Consider the following 11,435-nt stretch of genomic DNA (forward strand, 5'->3'; position numbering starts at 1 on the left):
GTGCTTACTAGTCACTAATTTTCTCTTCTAGCCCTATAGATCTGATTTTGTTATGTACATTGTCACAGAGTTGAAGCTATTGGCAGCCTGCAGGGATTAAGCAGATAATGTCAGCTTGGCTCAGTGGTAGAATTCTTGCCTCTGTGTCAGTGGGTCATGGATTCGAGCCCCGCTGCAGGACTAAAGCACATAATATAGGCTGACACTTCAGTGCAGTACTGAAGGGATGCTGCATTGTCAGAGGTATTGGGGGTGAAATTGGACATGGCGGGGACACAAAACAGGCGGTATGACATCAGTCGTCTGTTACACGCCCAGTCTGATATTCATTTCCACTGATTTCAGTAAAACTGAATATCGAGCGTGTGGTGTAATGGTCGGTCTACGATTCTGCCTGTTTTGCATCCCTGCCCTTGTCCAATTTCCCCCCCACCACCATCTTATGGATGAGACATCAAACTGAGACTCCATCTGCCTGTTTAGATGGATGTAGAAGATCCTGTGGCACGATTCTGAGAGGAGCAGGGAAGTTCTCCTGGTGTCTTTGCCAACATTTATCCCTCAACTAACACCATCAAAGAAAAATCCAGACTAACTGGTTTGTGGGACCTTGCTATGTGCAAATTGGCTGCCATATTTTCCTACATAACAACTTCAAAAGTAATTCTTCCTTTACATCAAATTGGTTAGGAAGGAAATTTAATTACTTTATTGGTGTTTAAAATTATATGGGGTTTTGATAGAGTAAGTAAGGAGAAACTGTTTTCACTGGCAGGAGGGTCAGTAACCAGAGGACACAGATTTAACATACTTGGCAAAAGAACCGGAGAGGAGGTGAGAAGAATTTTTTTTACGCAGTAAATTGTCATGACCTGTACTGCCTGAAAGGGTGATGGGAGGAGATTCAATAGTAATTTGCAGAAGGGAATTGGATATATACTTGAAAAGGAAAAAAATTACAGAGCTATGGGGAAAGAGCAGGGGAGTGGGATTAATGGAGAGCTCTTTCAAAGTTCCGGCACAGGGACGATGGCCCAATTGGCCTCCTTCTATGTTGTAAGATTCTATGATTTTATGTTTTTTCAACTTATCTTTGAATTATTTTGATAATTGATTGTTAGTCATAGCTTTATTTGTTCTTATAGGGTTGTGAAGTAAAGACTGATTATGGTCCTTTGCTGCATACACTGGCAGAGTTTGGATGGCTGGTTACTTGTGTGCTAGCCACACCTATCATTCGCCATGACAGGTAATATAAGTTGATAGACAATTGTTTTAATGCCTTGTAGAAGTATTTTTTATGCTAAAATAACATTTCAGAATAGTAATGCTCTCAGATTATCTAGATGTGTGCATCCAGAGGACTGGTTTGAAACCATCAATCTCTGGGATTTTCATGGAAGGATCAGAGAATCTCACAGGAGATACCCAAGGTTCAGCATGGAAGAGGATCATTGGCCTTGGGTATTAAGTGCTTGACCATGGTAGCAGCAATTCTGAAAAATCAGGAGGTGGTGGATGATTGTTTTTTTTACAAACTCCTCCCAGGTCTCTGCCAAAGCAGTGGTCAGCAAATCCTTGGTAAACTGAACTGGAAATAACCTGTTACAACTGATGCAATCCATCACAGGGGCCTGCTTTTAGATCTGATGCGGTATGGTCAAACTGCCTTGTTCTTGACCAGTTAACTTCTTTGGGCTTCCTCCCCTCAAAACAGCAAAATATTTACATGTACATATTTTAATCCAATATGCCTATTGGTAGATTATTTGCTGTTGTTACAGTAATTCAGATCTTTATCCAATATAACATATATGTTTACAGTGAAGGAAATTTAGCAACAAAACAGGTGATATTCTTACAGAGACCTGCCACACCCAACCTTGATCTGCATCTGGAAACAGTAGAGGTAGGTTAAATTAAATTTAACTTCAGGACACCACAATATGTTCGATGTAGAATGTTATTTCTTGTGGTCATCGTTTTCTTAATACTTCAAAATAGTTGATCAGCACACGTGAACTGTACCTTCCCAATGGCAATAACATGAAGTAGGACATCTCCATGTTAATTCTGCAGAGCTACAATTTCAGAGAAACAACCTGAGTTTGTATAAATTGCTTAGATACTGAAGTGTACTGGGGGTGCAGGAATTGAGCGTGGTATTATGTAATGCTTTCACCAGAATGTTACCAGGGCTCCAAGGGTTAAATTATGAGGAGTGATTACATAAACTAGGCTTGTATTCCCTGGAATATAGAAGGTTAAGGGGTGATTTGATTGAGGTTTTTAGGATTTTGAAATAAATTGATAGGCTAGAGAGAAACTTTTTCTGCTGGTGCGGGAGTCTAGGACAAGGGGACATAACCTTAAAATCAGAGCCAGGCCATTCAGGAGAGAAGTTAGGAAACACTTCGTCACACAAAGGGTGGAGAAGTGTGGAGCAGGTTCAAGGGGCTGAATGGCCTACTCGTGTTCCTATGTTCCAGTTGTTCTGGGTCCAAGCCACACTCCAGAAGCTTGAGCACATAATCCAGGTTGATGAGTGGGGAATGCTTCACAGTCAGAGGTGCCATCTTTCAGATGAGATGTTAAACTGATGCCCCCTTTGCCTTCGCCTATGGATGTAAAAGATCCCATGGCACTATTCAAAGAGGAGTTGGGAATTCACCCTTGTGTCCTGGCCAATATTTATCCCTCCGTGTGCTAACTCGCACCAAGTCCCGCTCACCCATCTCCCCTGTGCTTGCTGACCTACATTGGCTCCCAGTTAAGCAACGCCTTGATTTAAAAATTCTCATCCTTGTTTCCAAATCTGTCCATGGCCTTACCCCCCCCCACCCCCCATCTCTGTAATCTTCTCCAGCCCTATAATTCCCCATGACCTCTACGCTGCGCCTATTCTGGCCTTTTGAACATCCCGATTTTAAATGCTCCACCATTGACAGTCATGCCTTCAGCTGCCTCGGTCCTAAGCTCGGGAATTCCCTCCCTAAATCTCTCCGCCTCTCCACTTCTCTTTCCTCCTTTAAGACGCTCCTTAAAACCTACCTCTTCAACCAAGCTTTTGGCCATCTGCCCTAACATCTCCTTACAGGGCTCGGTGTCAAATTTTTCTTTTTAGATAACACTCCTATGAAGCGCCTTCGGACATTTTATTACGTTAAATGGAGTCCCCTGATCGGTCAGAATCTCTTTTGGAATTCCTACCTTGGAAAACACCCTTGTCAATTCTTTGGCAATGTTTTTTGATGCCATGTTCCGTAAGGGAATAGCCTCTAGATACCTGGTTGCAAAATCCATTATCACTAGAATATATTGTTGGCAGACCTTTCCAAAGGCCCCACCAGGTCCATTGCAATTCTTTGGAAGGGTACATCAATTATGGGTAGGGGGACCAACGGAGCACAGAGACGAGGTTGAGGTTCTGCCAATTGACATTCTGGACAGGAATTACAATACAATTGAACTCCTTTATAAATCCCTGGCCAAAAAAATCATCGTAAGTTTTACCTGGGATTTTTCTACCCTGAGATGTCCGCCCAACAAATGTTTATGGGCCAGATCTAATACTAGCCGTCAATAGGGTTTTGGAACCAATAGTTGTTCTACCTCTACCCCTTACTAGTCACCCTATACAACAAATCATTCCCAATTATATAGCAAGGCCCAGTCCTTTTTGACGTTGTCAGCTGTGGTTCAGTGGGTAGCACTCTTGCCTCTAAGTCAGAAGGTTGTGGGTTCAAGTCCCACTCCAGAGACTTGAGTACAAAAATCTAGGCTGACATTCCAGTGCAATACTGAGGGAGTGCTGCACTGTTGGAGGTGCCGCCTTTTTTTAAATGAGACCCGAAACCAAGTGAATGTAAACGATCCCATGGCACTATTTCGAAGAAGAGCAAGGGAGTTATCCCTGGTGTCCTGGCCAATATTTATGCCTCAATCAGCATCACAAAAACAGATTATCTGGTCATTATCACATTACTGTTTGTGGGAGCTTGCAGTGCGCAATTGGCTGCCGCGTTTCCTACATTACAACAATGACTGCACTTCAAAAGTACTTCATTGGCTGTAAAGCACTTTGGGAAGTCCTGAGGTCATGAAAGGCGCTATATAAATGCAAGTCTTTTCTTTCTATTTTTAATTTACCTTTTTACCTGGTGTCCATTAACTGATACCGCTTTGGTTTTCACGTTATGAAAAGCCAGGTCATTGGCCGTTTAAAATCTGCCATACTCATGTGAAACTCCTCTAGAGAGTCTTCCCTTCTCCTAAGAAGGTGCTCTCGGGAAACTTCTCCCTCTGTGTCTGTCAGAGGTGCTCTACTAGTGGAAAAGGTCCTGAGTTGATCTCCTACTAAAATTGTAGGGACCTGTTCTGTAGTTCCTTGAGACTTATACCACCTCCGCTCTCGTTTAGATTTTCATTTCTTCCCAATCCCCTGAAATACGTTTGGGTCCTCGGAGGGAAAATTTTGAACAAATTCCTCATTAGTGTCAGTGTCCGACAGGGGCCTATTCTGAACCTTGATCTCCCAGAATCACTGGTTGAGGGAGGCCTGGAACTACCCCTGCGGTAATCTCCTGACTTTTCCCATCATATTCCAAAGTTACCGTAGTAGTGAGATAATACCGTACCCTTGTTTTGGACCCATGCAGTAACTGGTAAGGTCGGATCAGATTGTCGACTATCAAGGTCACGGCGCTACCGGAATCAGTCAGCACAGTGACCTCCTTATCTTTATTGGCTTTAAAAACAATAGGTGGCCTCCACATGACTCACGGTTTGCACTATGCCAATCAAATAATCCTCCCTGGGGGCTGGGTTCTAGTTTCCCAGACTACAGTCCATAGGTTCCCCAATGTTAGGACATCATCTTGCAATATGTCCTAGCCCATCACAACGATAACACTTTAACAGCTTATCAGATTTAACATTTTTAACTTTGTTATCAAAGAGGTTACAGTATCCTTTCACAGCTTCTTGCTGCACTTCAGCATCCCACTTCCTCCATACAGTTTTACCGGAATCTTTGCGGTTCTTTAGGCTATGAGGGCACCCTAGGGTGCTGGAGGGGACGTCTCATCGATCATGAGCTAGTTCCTCCACTGCCGGATGTCGATTACAGCCACCAACTCTTGGGTGTCTGCTGGCTCGCCTTGCCCGACCCATGACTTGACGTTCGGGGGTAGAGCGCAGATGACAACCAGCTCCATGATCTTCACCAGGTTATTTGTCTCAGGCTGCAGCCATCGCCAAGCCAGGTGCATCAAGTCACACATCTGTGATCTTGGGAGGTTTCCTCACTTCATTAGGCCAGACTTGAAACCGTCGAGCTCTCAGCATGGGGGTTACTCCAGAACGGGCCAGGTTTTCCTCCTTCAGTGTCTGGTAATCAGCTGCATTCGTCAGTTCCAAATCAAAGTTTGCCCTTTGGGCGTCTCCTACCCAAAAAGAGCCACAATCCCTGCCCACTTCTTTTGGCCCCTTTTCTCGCTCTGCGCATCATTCCAAGGCCAGAAGGTACGCCTCCACATTGTCATCCGGAGTCAACTTTTGCAATACCAAGCTAGGCCAGATAGGCTGCGGGTCTGTCGCCTTGGCCCCTAGGACCCAGTGGTCAAGTAGACACGTAGACTAAAGCTTAATGTTTAAATCAAGTGAGGTTAATTCACCCACGACAGTTGTGTCTTTAAGTGCAGAGATTAACAAAACAGTAACGGGGATTACTTTCCAGCACACCCATTCTGAATCTCACTCACAGCTCCTTCCTCTCCAACATCACCCCAACTGAACTATTTCCCTACTTTTTATCCTTGCAGGCTAGGAGTCGTCCCTGATTGACTTTAATTGCCTTTAAAGATTTCTTAAAGTTATATCATCTTGTCTTGGTCATTCTGCCATTTTATACCACTTCTTAAAGCAGACACAGAACTCTCAAAAGCTTATGGTTCACATATCGACATTCTCTCACTATGTAATTCTATTCTACTCCCCTTTGCCTGTATCCTTTTATATTCATCCTTTTCAATACCCTGTTAAATGGTGTTGTAGACTCCACCTACGTGCACTTCCTTGCAACCAGATCAAGCTACATATTGGCAGAAGCTTAGGAACAGATCACCTATCTACCCTTCTGAATTGGAAACCGTGCATGCTGAGAGGGATAGAATTACCTGGAATATACAGCACAGAAACAGGCCGTTCAGCCCAACTAGTCTGTGCTGGTGTTTATACTCACACGAGTCTCCTCTCATTCCATCTACCTCATCTCCGCCTTTCAGCATATGTTTCTATTTCTTTTTCTCCCATGTACTCTTCTAGTTTCCTTTTGAAAGCATCTAAGTTATTTGCCTTAACCACTTGCTGTGGTCATGAGTTCCACATTCTAACCACTCTGAGTAAACATTAACAGTGGACGAGGAGAGAAACTGCTTAAAGTGTTTAGGTTGAAAATTTACCTTCAAAGGTCAGTTTTGTGATTTCCCAAAAGATTGTATGAGAATTCAGTCTCCTTTGGTTTAAATGCCCACAATAAAACATTTTTCAGTATTCTTTCCATTTGTACAAGCCACTTTATTGAGACTTCCCTTACAGAAAAAATCTACTCGGCAAGCAAAAACTAATGAAAAAAGCAGAAACTGGAACAGACATGTGGGTGTGAACACAGGTAAAAATAAGCCTTCAGAAGCAGAGTCTGCTGTGGATTCTTGTACTACTTCAGAGAAAAACTTCTGGATCAAAGAGCCGTCCCATCAATATGGAGGCTTTTCAGGGATGCTTAGCACTGATGGTGTTTTCAGAGACTTGGATGATGGGCAGCTGGATCAAGAGGAAGAAGCACCTCAGGTTACCTGCATATGACACTGCACAGTTCTGTTATTACATACGAAAGATAACAGTATAAAGAGACAATCAGAATTTCTAGAGTGTACTTTGATTGATAATCGCTAATAGCTTTGTGGGATGTTTGAAAAAAATTGTTTTCAAACAGAAAACTGTATTTGAAAATGTGCCTTTTTAAAAACGTTTCTATCATTTTACAGCAGACACATTAACAAATATTTCAGGCTCTCAGGATCTATGCACACAGATCCAGGCCTCTTTAACAAAGCATAACTGTCTATTACAATTTGCTCTTGCAAAGAACTTCACCTGCTGATTTAAAATCACTCTCAACTTATTTAGTAAAACCATTCACAGGAAAGGGGATGTGTAGATGCCTACAGATATTTATATTTCACTTTACAATTCTTTAAGTGATATTTTTGCTACTTTTTCTATTTGTATTATGTGTGCTAATTTTTTAATTATATGTTACCTCTTTTCCTGCCATTTCTGTTAGTATAATTCTAGGATTGTTTTTTATATTCGTATAGTTCAAGAATATGTTCACACAAAACAGTGTTATCTCTGCATTCTCCAAAGGAATCTAAAGCACTGTTCAGTCAAAGTAGTGGTAGTTACCCTGCCAAATAATGTATAAATGGTAATGAAGTGTAGAAAAATAACCTTTAGCTCCTTTGGCATCAGCTAAACATACTGATGGGATTATTAACTTGTAATGCACTGAGAGCTATTTAATAAGAATCAGTCTGGTACTGGTGTCAATGCAAAATTCTCTCAATTAACTTATTAATTTCCTCAGCTCATCAGGGGAATAAATGAAATTCTTATGGTTGATATGTATAAAGAACCATTGCATCAACTTGTGTACTGAGTACTCACTTTGGATCACAATAGAATCTCTCATTCATGGTTCTGCACAGTGGTCAGTCATCATAGTGTAACATAGAAGAACATGTGTACAAGAAATAGTGATCCATTGTATCAGCCAGGACAATAATTCCAGTGTCACTTCTGGTTTAACCACATTGTTTAGTACCACATCTAATCTAATTACATGATACATGAGCCGTCCACGTGTTGCATGCCCACGAGTAAATTAACATTAATTTTTTTTTTTAATTGGTTGAAGAGTCTCTTAGATAGTTAGGAGGAAAAATTGGGGATATAGTCACACCTGGGAACCCCTGGCACCTCCTGCTGGTTGGTTACAGGATGCACTGGCAGCAGCTGTGGCAACTTTCTGTCAGGCCAGGCAGATGAAGGAAAGTACACAAAAATGGAGAAATTTACCAAAATTCTCCGACATAAATAATAAAAAAAAATCTTTGTAATGTTTGAAGTACTCCTTACAGTCATTACAAAAAAATCATTTTTAGTGTAAGCGTAAAAATGTTAATTAGCACTGTTTTTAATTGTTTGTATCTTACTCTCTAGAGATGAGGTTAAATGGGTTTTGTGAATATTGGGGTTTATCACTTTGTTAGTATGAAAGACTGCAATGGAAGAGAGTAGGTGAAGCTGAAACTTCTTTGATGTTGTATTGTTTGTTTGGTGTTACGAAGGAAACAATGTACTAATGTCAAGTCATATAATATAAATTACGGGTATTTGGGAGTGAGTGATAAAGCTGGAGTTTAGTCTTGGAGTTCAGATGATATGATCAAAGCCCTGCAATTAAATCACAGCCTGCCATTATTTTTAATATATGTATTGTGGTTTTAATGGAATTAAAGTAATACACCACAGTACATAGAAGACTCAGTAGTGATTCTGATATCATCACTGCAGAGTGACAACCGCAAGCAATTGCTTGACAGAAGCGTACAGTAGAAGATTCACTTTGCAGTTGGGAACCAAAATTATAGTGTTGTTGTGACCATAGTTATTAAGACTGTATTATAAGCATTATCATAAGTGTTTTTTTTATTATTCTATGCCGTAGCTCCTCACAGTGTTGTTGTTAGGGACATATTAGTTGCCCTATTAAGGTGTTTCTTAATGTAATTCATTGTTTTCCTATTATGTCATTTTTATACCCTGCTATTTCCACATTATGTCATTTTTACAGTGTTATTTCCATGTTATGTCATTTTTACACCGTGTCATTTCCATGTTATATCATTTTTACACCGTGTTATTTCCATCTATGTCATTTTTACAGTGTTATTTCCATGTTGTCATTTAGTGTTATTTCCATGTTATATCATTTTTACACTGTCACTTCCATGTTATGTCATTTTTACACCGTGTTATTTCCTTGTTATATCATTTTTACACCGTGTTATTTCCTTGTTATATCATTTTTACACCGTGTTATTTCCATGTTATGTCATTTTTACAGTGTTATTTCCATGTTATGTCATTTAGTGTTATTTCCATGTTATAATTTTTACACTGTCATTTCCATGTTATGTCATTTTTACAGTTATTTCCATTTTATATCATTTTACAGTGTTATTTCCATGTTGTCATTTTTACAGTGTGTTCTATTTACATATGCAAAGCTGCAAATAACTTGTATGCAGAGTCCAAATAAATATTCTGACATTTTTAAATAGAAGTATTTACTTATTTAAGTAGAAATGATAAAGTAAAAAAATTAAAACTCCACAGAGTTATGCAAAACATCACAATGACTTGGTACTATTCAATATACATTTTACAATTTGTACATGTAAATCAGAAAATAGAAAGCCATAAAATAATACTGAATATGCATTTGTCTACTTTGTTGAATAATTATCAAATATATAATTTATATTCCCATTTACACTGCCAACATAATAGTATGGTACAAAAGCAAAATACTGCGGATGCTGGAAATCTGAAATAAAAACAGTAAATGCTGGAAATACTCAGCAGGCCAGGCAGCATCTGTGGAGAGAGAAACAAAATTCATATTTCAGGTCGATGACCTTTCATCAGAATTGGAAAAAGTTAGAGATGTAACAGGTTTTAAGCAAGTAGAAAGGCAGGGAAAGGGGCGAGGAGAAGAAAGAACAAAAGGGAAGGCCGATGATAGAGTGGAAGCCAGGACAGATTAAATGGCAAAAGGGATGATGGTGCAAGGCAAAGGAGGATGGTAATGGGACAAGTAAAGAAACAAAGGATGGGTCTAGAGGAGGTGTAAATGGCAACAGCAGAATCATTATCAATAGCTGCTATCTGAAAAAATGGGGATAGTGGTAATGATCTGAAATTGAGGAACTCGGTGTTGAGTTTGGAAGGCTGTAAAGTGTCTAATCGAAAGATGAGGTGCTGTTCTTCGAGCTTACATTGAGCTTCATTGGAACAGTGAAGGAGGCCGAGGACAGAGAGGTCAGAGTGGGAGTGGGGCGGAAAATTAAAATGACCGACGACTGGAAGCTCGGGGTCACCCTTATGGACTGAACGGAGGTGCTCCGCAAAGCGGTCTCCCAATCTGTGTTTGGTCTCCCCAATGTAGAGGAGACCACATCGTGAGCAGCGAATATAGTATACTAAATTGAAAGAAGTACAAGTAAATCGCTGTTTCACCTGGAAGGAGTGTTTGGGGCCCTGGACAGTGGGAAGGGAGGAGGTAAAAGGGCAGGTGTTGCATATGATAGTACGGTAGTTGTTGAGTTCTAAAAATAGCCATTCTAGACATTGGGGGCGATTTTAACCCTCTTCGCTCAGCAGAAACCTGGCAGGTGGGCTGTTAAAATCGCCCTGGCTCTTACCTGTCCAAAAGCCATCATAATCGTAACATCTGCAATTTTAACCTGCTCTCCTGACCAGGCAGCAAGGACAGGCGCCCAGAGCCTTCTTTACATAGGCATGTTGCTGCCCGATATCATCACTGAGACCCGACTGTAATTTTAACTCAGCCCTGAGCGGGGAATCCACCTGAAGTTAAAATCGGGGCCATTTGTGAAAATAAAGCCATTCAGTTTAACGTTATTTAAAATTTTCAGTTTATCCATTACAGCCAATAGGATTTATTTAAAAGTTATTCTATTGCTGAACTTATGCAGGCAGCTCTCCAAGGACCACACATGAAGTGTGGCCCAGAGTGCAAATGACTGCTCCCAGGCTCCACCAGTGTTATGCTTAAGTGGGCCACTGGAAGTTGCAAGGGAATGGCCCGTTTATTAATTATTCCCTGATTTTCCTTCCACCACCCCCACTGTTATACACACACAGACACACACACACACATAGGGAGGTGTCTGGCTTCTACTTGATGTCTCTCCAGAGCAGTGCAGCTGCGATTAGCAAGTTAACAGTGACAAACACTGGCACAAACCGTCATCTCACCACTCCATGGTGTCATACATTGAAGTTCCAATAATCTACACTGCCCGTCCAATGTCATTCTCAACAGAACGCATATATAACTTAAATATGACCTTTGCCTTAGCCTAAAAAAAACAACAGAAGTAAATTATCAAGTCCTATTCCGAGACCATCAACAAAATACATTTTTAAACACCAGTATTCTGTTTCCAAAAGCACCATGCAGTCATCAATGAACTCCCAACATATCTGGGCACCACTCTAAAACAAAATGCTTTTTTCCAGAAAAGTTTAATTTCTATTCTCTATGGTGGCTCAGACCCTGACTG

General features: G+C 40.8%; 1 protein-coding gene across 1 annotated transcript in view; it reads left to right on the forward strand.

Annotated features, from left to right (window-relative positions):
• The window catches only part of rftn2 (raftlin family member 2), an 84,542-nt gene extending 75,013 nt beyond the window's left edge, over positions 1–9,529 (forward strand). The window contains exons 8-10 of the mRNA XM_085985803.1: positions 1,146–1,249; positions 1,825–1,909; positions 6,598–9,529. Of these exons, the coding sequence (XP_085841929.1) occupies positions 1,146–1,249; positions 1,825–1,909; positions 6,598–6,864 (456 nt within the window). The 3' untranslated portion in view covers positions 6,865–9,529. The remainder of the gene's footprint in view (positions 1–1,145; positions 1,250–1,824; positions 1,910–6,597) is intronic.
• Positions 9,530–11,435: the final 1,906 nt, after the last annotated feature.

Source organism: Somniosus microcephalus, chromosome 4, assembly GCF_052327205.1.
Source record: "Somniosus microcephalus isolate GS21.2 chromosome 4, FLI_Smic_1.0, whole genome shotgun sequence".
In the NCBI taxonomy this organism is placed as follows: Eukaryota; Metazoa; Chordata; class Chondrichthyes; order Squaliformes; family Somniosidae; genus Somniosus; species Somniosus microcephalus.